This window comes from Erinaceus europaeus, chromosome 11 (genome assembly GCF_950295315.1).
Source record: "Erinaceus europaeus chromosome 11, mEriEur2.1, whole genome shotgun sequence".
NCBI classification, from domain to species: domain Eukaryota; kingdom Metazoa; phylum Chordata; class Mammalia; order Eulipotyphla; family Erinaceidae; genus Erinaceus; species Erinaceus europaeus.
In genome coordinates this window covers 68,540,116-68,560,738 of record NC_080172.1, presented here as the reverse complement: position 1 = coordinate 68,560,738, position 20,623 = coordinate 68,540,116, and the positions used below count along the sequence as shown (strand labels likewise).

The 20,623-nt window shown below is 40.1% G+C and overlaps 1 protein-coding gene across 3 annotated transcripts in view; it reads right to left on the bottom strand.

Moving 5' to 3' along the window:
• The window catches only part of WDR47 (WD repeat domain 47), a 76,298-nt gene continuing 55,675 nt past the window's right edge, over positions 1-20,623 (bottom strand). For all 3 annotated transcript variants that reach the window (XM_060201964.1, XM_060201965.1, XM_060201966.1), the window contains 6 exons: positions 20,032-20,189; positions 17,464-17,633; positions 16,575-16,745; positions 15,410-15,541; positions 5,229-5,447; positions 1-1,330 (listed from right to left, as the gene is read on the bottom strand). In XM_060201964.1, the coding sequence (XP_060057947.1) occupies positions 1,188-1,330; positions 5,229-5,447; positions 15,410-15,541; positions 16,575-16,745; positions 17,464-17,633; positions 20,032-20,189 (993 nt within the window). In that variant the 3' untranslated portion in view covers positions 1-1,187. The remainder of the gene's footprint in view (positions 1,331-5,228; positions 5,448-15,409; positions 15,542-16,574; positions 16,746-17,463; positions 17,634-20,031; positions 20,190-20,623) is intronic.

Genomic DNA, 20,623 nt, shown 5'->3' with positions numbered 1-20,623 from the left:
TTTTAGGTGTCAAGAGGTCTTTATTGAAATAATAGCACAGTTACATTTCTAATATCCTTCCACTTGGACACAATAGATTAAAAATGCTTGCTACTTACAGTGCACAGACAGTTCAATAATTAGAACCAACTCAACTGCTTTTAAAATAAATAAAATAGCCTGTTTAATAATTTAAAGTAAGTTTACTGTACAATACGAAAATAAAGATACATAAATGTTAGAATCTATAATGCTGTAGAAATAAAAATCGTTATTCTGCATTACATAAAACAGTGCAAGAAAAAAATCCAAATAGGCTTTCTGGAGTGCAACAGTTTAAAATTTTCATTTTTAATTATCATGCGGACATAGCATTTCAAGCCATGCTATAGTCTATGGGAAATTTTTAATTTTTAAGAGGAAAATGATAGCCAGTAAGTTTTTTGAACCATCAAGTGTTACATCACATAACAAAGCTTCTGCTCTGCTTCTACAGTATAGAAGGGACGTATCTTGTTGCATTCAAAAAACTGAAATCAACAAGTTTCTGAAGCAAACAGAGTTACCTTTTAAGCCTGATGCAAAGTAATAGACAAAATGGCAATTATATCCCTGGGTTAAGGGGGGGGGGGGAGGCCTACACCACAGAAGGAATTAAGAAGCAGTTTTCCATTTGTCTTTAAACTCCATAATGATCCTTTGTGAAAACAACCATGTAACTTTTGAAAGACAAAATTCTGACCTCTAGCTGACAAGTGATAATATCATGGGGTTGTGAGAAAAGCAAAAGTAATTTCCAAACACCTATGTTTCATCTGTGTAGGACTTGGTTACATTACATTGTAATATGCTTAAGAGTTCACCTTCAGTGTGTATATAAAACCATTATTTAGGCAAAGACCAAGGAATGCATTCAATACTAATCGTAAACACATCTTCCACACCTTGACTTGAGTGCACACAGACAACATAGAGCTCTTCTGCAGACTTTGGCAACAAAACTACATGGCGGCACGAGCTCACATGGAAGACTGAAAGCACTGCAGAATAACACCACCCAACACCTTCTATCAAAGGGGTCTCAGGGACAAGAAGCCTCCTCCTGCTAAGCCACTTTCTTGGCCAGTCTATTTTCTTCAAATTTGTAATTCTCCCAACTCAGCAGTCTTAAGTCTGTGCTTTCACTGCATGACTGATGTCAGTGTATTCTAGCCATTGTAAGTCCAGAGAGTTACAGTCCTATCTGCAGAGGATGACAGGAAGGAAAGGTCCTGGGTGTGCCACCTGCACTGAATTACTTTGTCCTTGTGCTCCCCCACCACCATGATGGGAAGCTGCTTAGTGAGGTCTCCTATATTAAACAAGAAAAGAGATACTGGGTTACAATACAAAACAAATACATGGGCCAGTAGATAGCATATGGCTATTCAAAGAGACTCTCCTGCCTGAGGCTCCAAAGTCCCAGGTTCAATCCCCAGCACCACCATAAGCCAGATGAGCAGTGCTCTGGAACAGGACGGCAGAGGACCTAGTGGGGGTTTTACTAAGTGGAAAACTGGGAAATGTAATGCATGTACAAACTATTATATTTACTGTTAACTGTAAACCATTAATCCTGCAATAAAAGAATTCAAATGAAAAAAGATACATGGTGGGAACTGGGCGGTAGCACAGAGGGTTAAGCTTACATGGCACAAAGCACAAGCGTTGGCATAAGGATCTTGGTTCGAGGTCCCAGCTCCCCACCTGGAGGGGGTTGCTTTGAAAGCGGTGAGGCAGGTCTGCAGGTGTCTATCTTTCTCTCCCCATCTATGTTTTCCCCTCCTCTCTCCAATTCTCTCTGTCCTATCCAACAACAGCAGCTGTGAGAATAATAACAACTACAACAAGGACAATAAAATGGGTAAAATGACCTCCAGGAGCAGTGGATTCGTAGTGCAGGCACCGAGAGCCCCAGCGATAACCCTGGAGGCAAAAATAAATAAATAAATAAATATTAAATAAAAAGAAAAAAGATACATGGCTATCTTTCTCAGACTTCCTATTACAGTATTGAGGCTGAAGAGATAGCTTACAGGTAATGCAAAAAGATTTATAATGCCTGGGGGAGATAGCATAATGGTTATGCAAGAGACTGTCATGCCTGAGGCTCCAAGATCTTAGGTTAAATCTCCCACACCACTACAAATAAGAGCTGAACAGTATTCTGGGAAGGAAAAAAATTTTCTTTTTTTTTTTTTCTTTCTCAAATTTTCCTATAATTAGCATTTTTAAAATTTCTTTATTGGGGAATTAATGTTTTACATTCAACAGGAAAAAAAAATTTCTATGCCCAAGGCACCAAAGGTCCCAAATTCAATCCTCAGAGCCATTATAAGTAAACCAGAGTTGGGGGTGGGGGAGGGAGGGGGGAAGAAGAGAGAGAGATCAGGGCAACAAAAGGGAAGAAATAAATAAAATAAATATTAAAAAAAAAAAGAAGAGAGAGAGATCACAATATTAAAAATACAAACTATATGGGAGGCCAGGCAGTGGTGCACTGGGTTAAACACATTTAGTACCAAGCACAAGGACCCACATAGGATCCTGGTTCGAGCCCCCAGCTCCCCACCTACAAGGGGGGCGGGGAGAGGGTAACTTCCCAAGTGGTAAAACAGGTCTGCAGGTTTCTTTTTCACCCCATCTCTATCTTCCCATTCCCTCTCAATTTCTCTCTGTCCATTCCAAAAAAAAAAAAAAAGATGGTCACAGGAACAGTGGATTCGTGGATTCATAGTGTAGGCACCAAGCCCTTGCGATAACCCTGGAGGTAAAAAAAAAAAAAAAAAAACCAAACTATATGAATATATTTAATAGGTTTATTAGATAAGAGACAGAGAGAAATTGAGAGGAGAGGGGGAGATAGAGGGAAAGAGACAGAAAAACACCTGCAGCTCTGCTTCACCACTCATGAAGCTTTCCCCCTGCAGGTGGGGACCAGGAGCTTGAACCCGGGTCCTTATGCTCTGTAATGTGAGCACTTAGCCAGGTGCACCACCGCCTAGCCCCACTTCACTATATTCTTTAAAAGAAAAAAAATTCTCATCAGTATTGAAAGAAATGATAATTCACAGAGGACCTGTTTTCCTTACATGTCCCTTTACTTAGTTTCCAAGGATTGTGTACAATCCAGGTTTAAATCCAGACCTAAGCTTCAGAGTTGTGCTTTTGCTTGTTCTCTCTCTCAAAGGTGTTATTATAGGACTTACTCTACTTAGTGGGTGCTGGGGGCAATCTGAATCCTCAGATGACTGAATTGACCTAAACTGTATAAAGCTCAACTGTTATCTAAAAAACTGCTTGTTGTATGTATGGGAAACCCTCTTCCCACATTAGAAACTGGATCCAGAAGGCCCAGAGGTGGCGCACTCAGTTGAGTACACTCATTACCATGCAGAAGGACCTGGGTTTGAGTCCCTGCTCCCTACCTGCACGGGGAAAGTTTCACAAGTGGTGAAGCAGATCTACAAGTGTCTTTCTTTCTTGCTCTCTAACTTCTCCTCCTCTCTCAATTTCTCTGTCCTATCAAATAAAATAGAAAGAAGGAAAAAAAGATAGCTGCCAGGAGCGATAGATCTGTAGTGCCAGCACCAATCCCCAGTGATAACCCTGCTGATGAGTAAATAAATAAATAAATAAATAAATAAATAAATAAATAAATAAATAAGAAATTGGGTCCAGAAATCCAAAATAAAAATGCAATTCTGGTCATAATCTGTGTTTTTAAATCCTTCGAAGGATTCCCATTGTGTTTCTTAAAAAGTAATTAAAAATCCTGCCTCTGGTTTCTTCTCCTCTCTCTTTTAGTTCACTAAGTTCCAGTCAGAATGGTGTTCCCCCCCCCCCCCAGTGTTATTGCTGGGGCTCAGTGCCTGTACTATGAATCCACTGCTCCTGGCGGCCATCTTTTTCCATTTTTGTTGTTGGCTAGGACAGAGAGAAATGGAGAGAGGAGGGGAAGACAGAGAGAGGGAGAGAAAGACAGACTGTAGATTTGCTTCACTGCTTGTAGGTAGGGAGCCACGGACTTGAACCAGGATCCTTGCACAAGTCCTTATGCTTCGTACTATGTATGTTTAACCAGGTGTGCTACTGCCTCCACCCCCCCACAAGTTTTTTGTTTTGTTGTGTTGTGAGCACCCCCAGCCACTCCTGCCTTGAAACCTTTACACCTGCTGTGTGGTCTTCTAGGGTCCTTGTATGGCTTATATCTTCTCACCACTGGTCCTCTATGCATGTAATATTTTCCTGGGGACATCTATGCTATCTTATCTAAAATAGCATGTAATATTTTCCTGGGGACATCTATGCTATCTTATCTAAAATAGTCTTCCCCTGTTGAATCCAGTCAATCCATCCTTGCTGATTTTTAAATGCTCTTGCCAATAGCTAGAGTTATATAGATTAAGGACTTCCCCACCCAAATGTTTCTTTATTTAGTAACATGAGAGAAGGATAGAAAGAAACAGAGTATCACTCTGAGATACAGATGCCAGGGGTAGACCCTGGGACTCCATGCCTGAAGTTCTAACATTTCATCCCACACTATCTTCCAAGCTGCTAATAGTTTGCTTTTTTTATAATTCCCTAAAATGTAAAATCCATGTAGAAGGAATCTGTTTTATTTATCTCTGTGTCCTTAGTCACTACATAGATTTTTGCTTAATGAGTATTTAAAAATAAAACAGACAGTGAAGATATATATATTACAGACTGTAGATTAAGATGTTTTTAAGTAGAGGCAAATAGTAGTATATAAAAGTGTGTGTGTGTGTGTGTGTGTGTGTGTGTGTGTGTGTGTGTGTGTGTGTGTGTGTATTTTAACGAGACCACAGCATTGCTTAGCTCTGGCTTATGGTGTCAAGGATTGAGCCTGGGACTTTCAAGACGCAGGCATGAAAGTCTGGCATGTTATATATCATTGGGCAATCTCCATGCCCCCAAAATAGGAGCACATAAATACATATTATAACATCACTAAATTCAGAATGGTTCGATGTAATAAATTTATGGTTTTAAACATTTTTACAACTAAAAACAAAAATAAAACTACATGAATCATTTAGTAACATTATAATTCACAGTACCAATAATTTGTTCAATAAACAGTATAAAACCAAAATTTGAAAATGCTGTAAACAATGTCAGATTAACAAAAACAAAACAAAACAAAAAACCCCTAAGATCAAAGAAAGAGGTAACCTACTTACCTTGCAGGTCTGTCACTTTTATTTTCATATCATAGGATCCTGTTAGCAAGTAGTGTGCTCCAGGAGAGAATCGAACTGAACGAACATCACTGGAATGAGGGTGATAACTCTGTACCATTCTTCCCCCTCTTATGTCATACAACATGCAGCTAGAGTCTTCTTGTCCTGTGGCTAAGAGTCGACCACTGGGGTCTACAGCCACTGATGCCACTGCACTGCCTATAACAGGGAGAGCAGAAGTTTCAGTATGGAAAAATCAAATAAAGCTTTACTGCAATTTCTAATTATGTTCACTGATGCATACATGAAAAGTTAATGTAGCTTATCATGTCTATTCAGTTACAGAAAAATCCAGATTAACCTTCAGTCATCAGGGGCCAGGTGGTGGTTCACCAGGTAAAGTATACATGTCACAGTGTACAAGGACCTGGGTTCAAGCCCCTTGGTCCCCATCTACAAGGGGAAAGCTTCATGAGAATTGAAGCAGTGCTGCAGGTGTCTTTATTTCTCCTTCTCTGCTTCCCTCTTCCCTCTCAACTTCTCTCTGCTTCCATCCAATAAATAAATAAAACTTTAAGAAAAAACAGTCACCAACAAACAGTTGTGTTCTTTCTTGGGTAGGGAGAGTATAAAACAAGATTCTGCAAAGAATAAGAAAGTCCCTTCTTGGTCATTTGGGAAATCTGCTGAGAAAGCACTACTTATGGTATGATAGATGAGTCATTTTTCCCAATGCAGTGTTTTCACTGCTGGGTAAATATTCAGAGATACTACCATTTCAAACTTAAAGTCTAGTTGGGGTTACAAGAAATAGCAGAGTATGTTTTACGGCACTTTGTAAGTAACATATGACTTACTGCTAATAGGAATCCAACAGAAAATAGCTCAAGTCCAGAAGCAAATGTCCTAACTCTAGATCATGCATTCTCAACAGAAGCAATGAGGACCCCAAGAGGGTGTGAAGTCGTTCTTGGTGAGGGAGCAGGGTTGTATGCTTGAAAAAATGCAAGACACACCAGCACCACTATAAGCTAGAGCGGAGCAGTGCTCTGGTGAAGAAAATAAGAATAATGAAACAAGTATGTTAAAAAAATAAAAAAGAGTTGGAAGACGGAAAGGTGATTAAAAAAGGAACTTTTGGACATTGCCAAAGGCTTGATTATATATGACACTTGAGTAAAAAAAAATGAGTAGAAAGAAATATTAACATTTCAAGAGAGAGAAAATTACCAAAAAAAAAAAAAAAAAAAATGAAGTCTCTTAATAGGAGAGAAAAGGAGTGCCAGGCAGTGGTGAGCCTGGTTAAGTGCACATGTTAACATGCACAAGAACACAAAATAGATGAAATATTTAAGAAAAAAGATGTCATCATTAAGAAAGATAAATAATGATAAAGTATATAAGAATTAAGCAAATTAAACAAATAACACCATGGTAAAACAAAAAAAAAAATGCAAAAAGATATGAATAGTGTTTATTTGTTAAAATAATGTAAATGGTGAGTTGGGTGGTAGCACAGCGGGTTAAGCACAAAGCGCAAGGACCAGCTTAAGGATCCCGGTTTGAGCCCCCGGCTCCCCACCTGCAGGGGAGTCGCTTCACAAGCGGTGAAGCAGGTCTGCAGGTGTCTATCTCTCTCCCCTTTTCTGTCTTCCCCATCTCTCCCCACTTCTCTCTGTTCTATCCAACAACGATGACATCAATAACAACAACAACAGTAACTACAACAATAAAAAACAAGGGCAACAAAAGGAATTAAATACTTTTTAAAATTTTAATTTAAAAAATAATGTAAATGATGATAACCAAAACTGCTATAACTATATTGAAATTTTACAAGATAGGAAGAAGACTACAAAGGATTCCGGCAAAGGAGGGCATGGGAGGGGACGGAAAGGACATTGGGGTCCTGGTACGTGATGAGGGAAAAGGACCTAAGCTGGAGATGAGAGTGTTCTGCAGACGCCCATCACAGGGATGTAAGAAATTGTATCCAGGTGTCAACACTGTACTATGAACCATTAACCACCCCTCACAAAAAGGATCTTTTAAAAAAGAAGATAGGTAGAAGTAGTTAGTAGCTGAGGGACGGCAAGAGTTAAAAAGGGACATGAAAAGGTTATTTTAATTTTTTTGGCCAAACAAGGTTATCACTAGGGTTGGTGCCTGCACTACTCCATCATTCTTAGTGACCATTTTTCTTTTATAGAGGGTGAGAGACAGGGAGAGAAAGCAAAACACATGCAGCACTGTTCCACTGCTTATTTAGCTTTCCCCCTAGAGGTGGGGACTTGGGGCTGGAACCTCAATTCTCAAGCACAGTAACTTGTGCACCTACTGGGTGAATGATGATCCTGCCCCCAAATCTTCATTTTTTTTAATGGTAGGGAGAAAATAGGTAATACTAAAATGAACTGTGTCCAGACATGTTATTTAGAAATGTGGAAATAGAATCAAAACCATAAATGATTTCCTCTAGTAAATGGGAGATGAGGCAGGAGCTAGAGGTCAAGATGTGATTCTCACAGCAAAGCTGTTCTTTTTTTTTTCTGATTTTTTTTATTAGGGAATTAATGTTTTACATTCAACAGTAAGTACAATAGTTTGTGCAAAGCTGTTCTTTTTTAAATGAAAGAAAAGACAGAGGCCAGAGTGCCACTCTCACATATGTGTTGCTGCAGATTGAGCCTGGCACTTCTAGTCTGCAAAGCATGAGTTCTAACAGCTGAGCCACCATCCAGAGGTCATATAGGCTCCTAAGCTGAATATGGGCCCCAGACCACATCAAATCATGAGGTTTACATTCAACAATATTTCTTTTTTTTTTTTTTTCTCCCAAGTGAATCACCAGTTTCTGGGAAGGACAGGTTTTGAACCTGAAAACTCTATCTGTCTGTCTTTCTGTCTCAGAGTCCACAGACAGAGCCACTACTCCAACCTGATCATGTCTCAACAATATTTCTACCCCTTTCTCATATTAGGGGGCTACTCTCTTCACTGATCCAGCTTTCTGTTCCTTTTCCAGCCATGACATCATCTCCCCAGACAATAACCTGGATCCACCTGCATATCAGATTTCAGGCTCACGGAAAAAAAAAAAAACTAGTATAGCCACAGGCCCTTTGGAATATAACTAAAATATGCCTACTAGCTATCTACAAAAGGGAGTGCCCCCCCCCAACTATTCAGCTGCACTATTCCAGCCTTAAGGTCCATAATTATTCAACAATTTGTTTGACTTTGTGTTAACTCTCTTTTCAGCCACCAAGTTCCAGATGCTAGCATGATGCCAACCAGACTTCCCTGGACAGATGACCCCACCAATGTGTCCTGGAGCTCTGCTTCCCCAGAGCCCCACCCTACTAGGGAAAGAGAGAGGCAGGCTGGGAGTATGGATCGACCTGTCAACACCCATGTTCAGCGGGGAAGCAATTTCAGAAGGCAGACCTTCCACCTTCTGCATCCCACAATGACCTTGAGTGCATACTCCCAGAGGGTTAAGGAATAGGAAAACTATCAGGGGAGGGGATGGGATAAGGAGTTCTGGTGGTGAGAATTGTGTGGAGTTGTACCCCTCTTATCCTATGGTCTTGTCAATGTTTCCTTTTTTTTTTTTTTTTTTTCCTCCAGGGTTATTGCTGGGCTCGGTGCCTGCACCATGAATCCACCGCTCCTGGAGGCCATTTTTCCCCCTTTTTGTTGCCCTAGTTGTTGCAGCCTCATTGCGGTTATTATTGACATTGTTGACGTTGCTTTGTTGTTGGATAGGACAGAGAGAAATGGAGAGAGGAGGGGAAGACAGAGAGAGAGGGGAGAGAAAGATAGACACCTGCAGACCTGCTTCACCACCCGTGAAGCGACTCCCCTGCAGGTGGGGAGCCGGGGGCTCGAACCGGGATCCTTATGCCGGTTCTTGCGCTTTGCGCCACGTGCGCTTAACCCACTGCGCCACCGCCCGACCCCCAATGTTTCCTTTTTTAAATAAATAAATATATATATATATATATATATATATATATATATATATATATATAATAAAATAAAGACAAAAAACAGTGCCATGTGATACTTAGAAACAGAAACAGTAGTTTTGGGTTTTTTTTTTTTTAAGTTTTTAAACTTTAATTTGATAAAACAGAGATAAATTTAGGAGGAATGGGGTAAAGAAAGGGAAGAGAGAGAGAAACCTACAGCAGTGCTTTATTTGTGAAGCTTTCCCCCTGCAGGTGGAGACCAGGGTTTGAACTAGGTCCCTGTGGATGGTAACATGTGCAGTTAACCAGGTGCACCACTGCCTGGCCCCAACAGTAGTGTTTTTTTTTTATATTTATTTTCCCTTTTGTTGCCCTTTTTTTTTATTGTTGTTGCTATTGATGTCATCATTGTTAGATAGTACAGAGAGAAATCAAGAGAGAGAGGGAAGACAGAAGGGAAGAGAAAGATAAGACACCTGCAGACCTGATTCACTGCTTGTGAATCAACTGCCTGCAGGTGGGGAGCCAAGGGCTCCAACCGGGATCCTTAGGCCGGTCCTTGTGCTTTGTGGCACATAAGCTTAACCTGCTGCGCTACCTCCCAAATCCCAGTAGTGCTTTTTTATTTTCATGTGGTATCAAGTCAAACTCAAGGTCTCTCATGTACTCTACTACAGTCATCAGTCTGGTTCCTTTATATATTTATTTATTTGTTCCCACCAGAGCATTGATGTGGCTTCATTCCTACACAGTTCCACTGATCCTAGTGGACTGTTTTATTTTTAAATAGAGGGTGGGACTGAGGAGATATCATAATGATTTTGCAAACACTCTTATGCCTGAGGCTTTGAGGTCCCAGGTTTAATCCTTTGCATTACCATAAGCAAAAGCTGAATAATACTCAGGTAAAAAATAAAATAAAATAAAATAAGAAGAGAGAAAGAAGGAAGGAAGGAAAGAAAGAAAGAGGGAGAAAGAAAGAAAGAAAGAAAGAAAGAAAGAAAGAAAGAAAGAAAGAGGGGGGGAGGTTGGGTGGTGGCACACCATGTTAAGCTCACAGAGTGCAAGGACCTTTTCAAGAATCTCAGTTGGTGCCTCGGTTTCCTTCACCTGAAAGGAGAGAGTGTCGCTTCTCAAGTGGTGAAGCAGGTCTGCAAGTGTTGCACTGCCTCTAACCTTCCCCTCTCAATTTCTCTCTCTCACCCTCACCTCTCAATTTCTCTTTGTCTCTCACCCTCCCCTCTCAGTTTTTCTCTGTCCTATCCAATAAAATGAAAAAAATGGTCGTCAAGAGCAATGGGTTCGTAGCACTGGCACTGAGCCCCAGCAACAACCCTGGAGGAAAAAAATAAAAGAAAAAAAAGTCTTGGGGGCCAGGTGGTAGCACAGCGGGTTAAGCGTACATGGCGCAAAGTGTACTGAATAGCGTAAGGATCTGGGTTCAAGCCCTCAGCTCAAACCCCACCTGCAGGGGGGTCACTTCACAAGTGGTGAAGCAGGTCTGCAGGTGTCTATCTTTCTCTTCCCCTCTTTCTTCCCCTCCTCTCTCAATTTCTCTCTGTCCTATCCAACGACAGCAATAACAACAACAATAAACAAGGGCAACAAAAGTGAAAAAATGGTCTTCAGGCACAGTGGATTATTAGTAGTGCTGGCACCAAGCCCCAGAAAGTCTTAAGTAAAGGGTGAAAGAAAGGGAGAGCCACCATAGCACTACCTCACTGCACGTGACACTTCCTCCACTTTGAATGATGCTCCCAGGTGGTGGCTCAGGGCTCCAGCAAAGGTCATCATGCATCTTAAAGTATGTGTCCCGACTCTGTCGGGAGTCGGGTGGTAGCGCAGCGGGTTAAGCGCAGGTGGCACAAAACACAAGGACCGGTGCAAGGATCCTGGTTCGAGCCTCCAGCTCCCCACCTGCAGGGGAGTGCCTCACAAGAGGTGAAGCAGGTCTGCAGGTGTCTTTCTCTTCCCCTCTGTCTTCCCCTCCTCTCTCCAGTTATCTCTGTCCTATCCAACAATGACGACATCAGTAACAATAACTACAACAATTAAAAAAAGGGCAACAAAAGGAAATTTTTTTAAAAGTATGTGCTGGGGGTCGGGCGGTGGCACAGTGGGTTAAGCGCATGTGGCGCAAAGCGCGGGGACCAGCGTAGGGATCCCGGTTCGAGCCCTCGGCTCCCCACCTGCAGGGGAGTCGCTTCACAGGCGGTGAAGCAGGTCTGCAGGTGTCTATCTTTCTCTCCCCCTCTCTGTCTTCCCCTCCTCTCTCCATTTCTCTCTGTCCTATCTAACAACGAATTGCTTCAACAAGGGCAATAATAATAACCACAACGAAGCTACAACAAGGGCAACAAAAGGGGGGAAAAAAATGGCCTCCAGGAGCGGTGGATTCATGGTGCAGGCACCGAGCCCAGCAATAACCCTGGAGGAGGAAAAAAAAAAAAAAAAAGTATGTGCTTTGTCTAGCTGAGCTAACTCTCAGCTCCCAATTTTTAATCTGATTTTATTATTGATGTATTTTCCACCATAGTGACTGTTGAGGTTCAGTGCTGGCATGAATTCACTACTCTTAGTGGTCATTTTTTTCTTTCCATTAGAGGGTGGAAGCATAGAAAAATAGTCAGGGGGCCAGGTGGTGGCCCACCTGGGTAAGCATACACATTACAGTGCTCAAGGACCCAGTTTCAAGCCGCTGCTCCCCACCTGAAGGGGGAAAGCTTCACGAGTGGTGAAGCAGGTCTGCAGCTGTCTCTCTGTCTCTTTCTTCTCTACCCCCCCATCTCTCTCTGTAGCTATCCAATAATAAATAAAAATTAAAAAAAGAAAGAAAGAGTCAGAGATGAGGCTGGGTGGTGGCGCATGCTGTTGAGCACATATGTTACTATGTGCAAGGACCTATTTGTAAGCCACAGTCTCCACCTGCAGGGTAAAAGCTTCCAGAGCAATGAAGCAGATCTGCAGGTGTCTTTCTCTCTACCTCTCTATCTACTCCTCCCTTCTCAATTTCTCTCTGTCCCATCAAATAAAAATGGGGGTAAGGGCACCATGAGCAGTAGTTTTAGTAGTTTTGTTCTGTAGTGGCACCAAGCCCCAGTGACAACCCAGTGGCAATAAAACAGATAAACAAGCAAGCAAAAAGAGATAAGGAGAGACATCAAAGTACTGCACCACTGCTCATAAAGCTTCACTCCTGCAGGTGCTCTCATGTGTTGATCTGCATGGTAACATGTGCATTCTACCAGGAGAGTCCCCTGATGGCCCCTTAATTGATTGCTTCATAAAGAAAGAATACACAAAGCACTCCTCCACTATCTATGGACAAGAGTACTGCTCAGCTCTGGTTTATGGTGGTGCTGAGGACTAAACCTAGGACCTCAGAGCCTCAGGCATGAAAGTTCTTTTTAGACAAACATTATGCTACCTTCCTCATGCAGTTCCCCATTATTATTATTATTATTATTATTATTATTCAGTGCTTGGGATCAAACCCCAGGGCCTCACACATACAAGACTTGCAATTTGCCACTGAGTCATCTCCCCAGCCTTTAAACAATTTTAAAACACACATAAAAAAATGTAATCTCAGTCTATATGGAACAATCTAAGATTGCTAATAATAATAATAATAATAATAATAATAAAAGCAAAGAATAGAGTACATATGTTACAGTGTGCAAGAACCTAGAATCAAGTCCCCAATTGCCACCTGTGAGAGGTGGGAGTGGGAAGGAAACTTCACAAACGGTGAAGCAGTGCTCCTTCATCTTCTCCTTCCTTCCCTCTCAATTTCTGTCTCTATATTAAGTAAATAAATTTAAAAATTAAAAAGAGGGGGCCATACAGTGATGCACATGACCATGCACAAGGACCCAGGTTCAAGCCTCCAGCCCCCACCTACACGGGGGAAACTTCATAAGAGGTGAAACGGGGCTGTCTTTCTATCCGCTTTCCCTTAAAATTCCCCTTTGTCCTAATATTTTTTTTTTTAATTTTAAAAAGATTGAAAGAAAAAAGCAAGGAATATACTGTGTGCTAGTGTGTGTGTGTGTGTGTGTGTGTGTGTGTGTGTTGAAAGGGAAAATGTGACACATACATATTTTGGGTTATATAAATTTACAGAACATATCTAGAAGGTAAGTAGAGTAGTATTTTAGGTAAAGACATCAAGAAGTAGGGCTGGTAAGAAGATGGCACACCCTTTTGTTCAATTTCTAGTTTTGTGTGTATTTAAAAATAATTGTTTTAAACAGGAAAATAGCTCACTTAAATTGTGTGCTGCCTTGTCATGTGAGCCACCCAGATTTGAACCCAGCCCCCATTACACTGAAGGATGCTTCTGTGTTGCTCTCTCACTCTTCCTCCTTCTCTACCTACTACTTAACTACTAACATATCTCTAGCCAAAAAGAAAAAAAGCAAAAACTTTTTTTATTCATTTCCTTTTTGTTGTCCTTATTGTTTCTATTGTTGTAGTTATTGTTGTTGACGTTGTCGTTGTTGGATAGGACAAAGAGAAATGGAGAGAGGAGGGGAAGACAGAGAGGGGGAGAGAACGAGACACCTGCAGACCTGCTTCACCGCCTGTGAAGTGACTCCCCTGCAGGTGGGGACCCCGGGGCTTGAACCGGGATCATCAGGCTGGTCCTTGCGCTTTGCGCCACGTGCGCTTAACCCGCTGTGCTACCGCCCGACTCCCGAAAAAACTTTAAATATATATTTATCCCCTTTTGTTGCCCTTGTTTTATTGTTATTATTGATGTCACTTATTGGATAGGACAGAGAGAAATGGAGAGAGATGGGGAAGACAGAGAGAGAGAGAGAAAGACACCTGCAGACCAGCTTCACCGCTTGTGAAGTGACTCCCCTGCAGGTGGGGAGCTGGGGCTTCAAATTGGGATCTTTAAGCCAGTCCTTGTTTTGCGCCACCTGCGCTTAACCCACTGCGCTACTTACCGCCCGACTCCCGAAAAAAAATTTTAACCAGTTGAAGTATCCATCTGGTCTAAAAGTTTAAGTTCTAAAATGATCTTGCTAACTAGCGAATCTGAAGAATAATACTTAATCACTGACCTTCAGTTTTCTTTTTTTAATATTTATTTTCTCTTTTGTTGCTGTTTTTTTTTTAATTGTTGTAATTTGATGTTGTTGTTGTTAGAACAGAGAGAAATGGAGAGAGGAGCGGAAGGCAGAGAGGGGGAGAGAAAGATAGATACCTGCACACTTGCTTCACCACCTGTGAAGTGACTCCCCTGCAGGTGGGGAGCCGGGGGCTCAAACCAGGATCCTTATGCTGGTCCTTGAGCTTCGCGCCACGTGAGCTTAACCCGCTGCACTACCACCCAACTCCCAACCTTCAGTTTTCTAAGTTAAATTTACTTCAAAAAATTTTTAATTATCTTTATTTATTTATTGGATAGAGGCAACCAGAAATTGAGAGGAAGGAAGAGATAGAGAGAGGGAGAGACAGAGAGACACCTGCAGCACTGCTTCACCACTTATGAAGCTTTCCCCCATGGGTGGGGACCTGGGGCTTGAACTCATATCCTTGCACATTGTAATATGTGCACTCAACCAGATGCACCACCACCCAGCCCCAAATTTACTCTTTTTAAAATTACAAACTTACAAATAAAAGTAACAGTTGTAAGAATTTAAAGCAATCAATAAAATAATATGTACTACAGCTCAGTTGGTAGAGCACTGAACTGGCATATCTGAGGGTCCTGGTGCCACTCCCAGTGTCACATGTACCAGAGTAGTAATCTGGCTTCTCTCACTCTTACATGAAACTCTCTCCCTCACATGTAATAGATAAAAAATAAATCTTTTAAAAAATATCAAGTATTGGGGCTGGGTGGTGGCAACATGGTTAAGTGCAATATTACCTTGCACAAGGACCTAGGTTCATGCCAATGGTCCACATCTGTAGGGGGAAGGCTTCATGAGTGGTGAAGCAGTACTGCAGGTGTCTCTCTGTCTTTCTCTCCCTCTTTACCTTCCCCTCTCTCAATGTCTCTCTGTTCTATCAAAATAAAGTTTAAACAAAGATTTTAAAAATATAAATATTTTTTAAAAATCAAGTCTTTGTTTTATTATTATTTCTACTATTAACATATTTATTACATGGCAGAACAAGTTAGATAACTGCACTTTATAAAATTTCTTCCTCTTAAAAATTCATATAAATTACAGAAAAACCTACCAGTTCCATGGAATGTTGTGCCAACAACACGAACACAACTTGGTACTCGAAGATCCCAGAATCTGACAGTTTTATCTTGAGAACCAGATGCAATCATCCAGCCACTCCAGGTATAAAGTGCTAAAATATGCCCTACAAAAGATCACATATTTGGTTGTCACTGTACTTCTTCCATTCAAAACTAAATTCTTTATTATTAGGTTTCTGATGGTCTAGTTAATGCAAATATACTATGTGGTACATATTTTCCATATATGGTGGAAATATTGCCAATTTTTAAGAATTAAAATTCAATACAAATACAACTTCAAAACCATACTGAATAAACTTTTTTTTTGGTAATTCAATACATTAGAACATTATAATTAGTACTGAAAAATAATACAATTTGAAATGGTAGGAAAGGTCCCCATAGAGGAAGCACAAAATTATGGGATTACTAACTTTGAAAGACACATCTGGGGTCATAGCTCAGTTTTGCCATATTTAGCAATATGATTGGGAAAACCATTCTTTCAAGTTTCATTTTCTTCATGAATAAGATAGAGATAAAACTCTCTGCCTCAGAAGACTGTTGTGAGGAGTAAATTAAGGAATTATGTGTATAAGTAAAAGATTAAGTGCACTGGGATAAATGGTAGATATCACTACTTTAATGCTCTCCAAAGTTCACAATATGAATTTTTGAAATAAAAGTTACTATCTCTTTTTTTTTGCCTCCAGGGTTATCGCTGGGGCTCAATGCCTACACCACAAATCCACTGCTCCTGGAGGGCATTTTTTCCCATTTTTTTGTTGCCCTTGTTGTTACAGCCCTTGTCATCATTATTGTTATTGTTGCCACTGATGTTGTTAGATAGGACAGAGAGAAATCGAGAGGAGGGGAGACAGAGAGGGAGAGAGAGAAAGATAAGACACCTACAGACTTGCTTTGCTGCTCATAAAGCAACCCACCCTACAGGTGAACTGAACTGGGATCCTTACACCAGTCCTTGTGCTTTTTGCCATGTGCACTTAACTCGCTGCACTACTGCCAAACCCCCAAAAGTTACTATCTTGATGAAATCCCTTTTGACAAAGTGTACCCTAATAATGAAATGTGGAGAGGGAAAAACACAAGTTGATCAACAACAAAAAATTAGCATTGATGAATGATACCACATACCAGTATGCCCACTCAGAGCATGGAGGCCCTGTCCTCTTTGACAATCAGTTGTATAAATGTTACAATCCCCTGCTCCAGCACTTATTAAAATAGCACCACCACTTTCTGGACCTTCCATGAAAGCCAAGTCTCTAATTGTTCCATCATGCATACTAAATTCCAGATCTGGTCCTGAAACAGCAATAAGAATTAAAGAAAAAAAAAAAGATGCTGCTCAATTTACTGTGCTAAGTCAAGAGTTAAACTGCTCAAAACTGACCAAGAATAAAAACAGAATGGTATGTATAATCAGTTTCACTTTACTGAGCAAAGAGCTTTAAGAAATCAAGATAATGATTCTGTTATAATCATCTCCAAAACAGTTTATATGGTATCTTTCCATCTTCTCTTTCACACTAAATGAAAAAGAGAAGAGAGATACATTTTAGGATGTATCCATTAATACAATTCTGGTAATTATTTAAGTTATCTTTCTGGTAATAACTTTCTAAAGATTAGACACAACTTGCCCTCCTTTAAGATGTACAAAAAAAAAAAAAAAGGAAACTACTTCATGAATGCAACTAAGCAAGGAAAATGTTAAAGAAAATATCCCTGAGGCTAGATTCTTGGATGTTATTAAAGACAACATAACCCACAATGACCCGGTCCATACTCCCAGAGGGATAGAGAATGGGAAAGCTATCAGGGGAGGGGATGGGATATGGAGACCGGGTGGTGTGTGGAGTTGTACCCCTCTTATCCTACGGTTTTGGTTTTGTTAATGTCTCTTTTCTTAAATAAAAAATTAAATTAAATTTAAAAAAGACAACATAAAGACATAGTAGAGATACAACAGGTGAAAATGTAAAAGAAACAATGATAAATTGCTTACATACTTGGGCCCTACCTGTTGCATTACAAGTTTCTGCATTGAATGGTAGTACTTTGACATATTTGTCATTTGATCCTGTTGCTAATAACTGTCCACAAGGACTCCAGGCCACACAGTAAATGGATCCTTTGTGATGTTTATTCCTTTTAAAACGCACCACTGGCTGCTTAGGGGTGTCATGTGCACTAAAAAGAAAGATTATGAAAAATTATTCTTGAGGGAAGAAGCGAAAAGAGTATCAGACATGATGATGAGAATTTTCAAAATCTTTTAACAAATACAGTGAGAAAATATTTAAAAATCTAGAAGTAGAGGCCTTAGAGGTGATACAGCAGCAAAAGCAATGAACTTGAAAACATGAGGTCCAAGTTTAATTCCCAGCCCCACATATGTCAGAGTGATGTTCTGCTTCTCTCTCTCTTACGTACACACACCACAAATTATATAGGTTTTTTTTAAGCGCAGAATAAATTGCACAGTGGCTATGAAAAAGACTTTCATTACTGAGTTTCTAACATTCAGGGTTCTATGCCCTACACCACCACAAGCCCACTGCTCATTAAGTTTTCCTCCTACAGGTGAAGACCAGAAAGTTGAATTGAGGTCTTGCACATGGTAACACATATTCTCTACCTGCTGAACCTCCACCCTGGCCCTGAATTCAGTTTAAAAGAAATAAGTATGAGTTTTATGGGATGATTTGCTGGAAAATCATTTGTTAACAGTAAAAGAGTTAACACAAATAAAAGAGGTGGTCTGGGAGGTGGTGCAGTGTATAAAGCATTGGACTCTCAAGCATGAGGTCCGGAGTTTGATCCCTGGCAGCACATGTACCAGAGTGAAGTCTGGTTCTTTCTCCCTCTCCTCTTATCTTTCTCATTAATAAATAAATGAAATCTTAAAAAAAAAAAAAAAAAGAGAGAGAGTAATATAAAACATAGCTAGACTGATCAAATGAAAACAGTTTTAAAGTCAAAATGGTCAGATAACATCCAAAAGGGGGCAGGTGGTGGCGCAGCAGATTAAGTGCACATGGCACGAAGCTTAAAGACCAGCCTAAGGATGCTGGTTTGAGCCCCCAGCTCCCCATCTGCAGGGGGGTCACTTCACAAGCGGTGAAGCAGGTCTGCAGGTGTCTATGTTTCTCTCCCCGTCTTCCTGTCCTCTCTCGATTTCTGTCTTATCCAAGAATAGCAGCAGCAATAAGAACAACAATAATAACAATGACAGCAACAAAAGGGAAAAAATAGCATCCCAGGAGCAGTGGATTCATAGTGCAGGCACTGAGCCCCAGCAATAATACTGGAGGTAAATATTAATAATGATAATAATAAAATCCAAAAAAGCCTAATATCAGTAAATTCAGAGTTGAACTTAATACTTTAAAAAATTTTTTAAACTTATATTTATTGGATAGAGACAGTGAGAAATCAAGAGAGGAAGGGGAAATAGAAAGGGAGAGACTGAAAGAGACACCTGCAGCCCTCTTCACTACTCGCAAAGCTTTCCCCCTGCAGGTAGGGAGGGAGGGCATGTGCTACAGTGTGCAATCCTTGCATATTGTAGCACATGCACTCAGCCAGGTGCACCACCACCCAGCCCCTTAATTTTTTTTTAAGGTTTATTTACTTATGTGAAAGAGAACCAGAGCATCCCTCTGACACATGTAATGCCAAGGAATGACTCAGGACCTTATGCTTGAGAGTTCAGCACTTTATTCACTGTGCTATTTTTTGAAGCTATTATAAGAATATTTTCTCAGGGGTTCAGTAGTAGTGTAGCTGGTTAAGCATATGTGGCACAAAAACACAAGGACTGGCATTAAGGATCCTGGTTCCAGCCCCCGGCTCCCTACCTGCAGGGGAGTCGCTTCACAGGCAGTGAAGCAGGTCTGCAAGTGTCTATATTTCTCTCCCCCTCCTCTCTTCGTTTCTCTCTGTCCTATCCAATGATGCCATCAATGACAACAATAACTACAACAATAAAAAATAAAAGGGCAGCAAAAGGGAAAATAAAAAAAAGAATATTTTCTTAAGTCCTGTAACAAATATTACTTTGTCTTTGACTTAAATAATTTAACTGTAATATAAAGGCCTTTCAGATAAGAAGACTAAGTGATGGTGTGCCTGCTAAAGTACATGTTACAGTATGCAAGGACTCTGGTTCAAGGACACAATCCCCACCTGCATCAGGGAAGCTTCATGAGTGGTGAAGCAGTGCTGCAGTTGCCTCTCTTTCTTCCTCTCTCTTTAGTCTCAATTTCTCTATTTAACCAAAATAATTTTTTTAAAAAAGTAAGAAAAAAAAAGCCAATTATATAAGAAAAACAAAATATAAAAGCCACAAGATAAGGACTAGAGTACTGAATGAGCAACATTGATCAAAAGCATTTTATGAAAAAAAAACTGATTTTGTATATTTTTGAAACACTGAAATTAAGCATAGCAGAAGGCAGAACAAAGTATTGCAGAAAGTAGAAAAATGAATATTCAAGCCCTACTGAAGATCAATTTTGAAAAAGGTACCAATGGAGATAAATGAATAAATAGAGCAAGAATGGGAACACAAACCATCTATCCTTACCTTGGATCAATTACTTCTGGATAGGCGCACACTCTCAGAGTTTTTGAATTTGAACCAACAGCATATAAACTACCACCTGGATGAAATGCCACCGCTCTAACAGCTTGTGTGTCTTCTAGAGTATTAATACAAACAAACTGTTTTTTTGACTTGTCGTCCTATGAAAAAAATTAATATGAAAATCATCTTATAGGAAAAAAATAAAGTTGAAAAGAATTCATCCTTATCCAGCTTTAAATTCATTGGAATATTATTATGTATTTCATCAGTTTATATGGTGGTGATGGAACTAAATCTGGGAATTTAGAGCTTCAAGCATGAAAGTCTTTTGCATAGCTATTATGCTATCTCCCCACTCCACAAGTAAGAATTATTATAAAAACAACACAGGCATCACTTGTTTCTAAAAGAAGTATAAATAACTATTGTTTAAAAAAAAAAGAAAGGACTATTGTTTAACCCATTTAGAAAAAAAAGAGAAAAGTTCCATTAACTCTAGCAACTAATGAATCAATATTTCAAACAGCAATTGTAAGTTACCCTTTAAAACTGTAAAAATATTTCAGTATCAGAACACTTAATGTGATCTTCA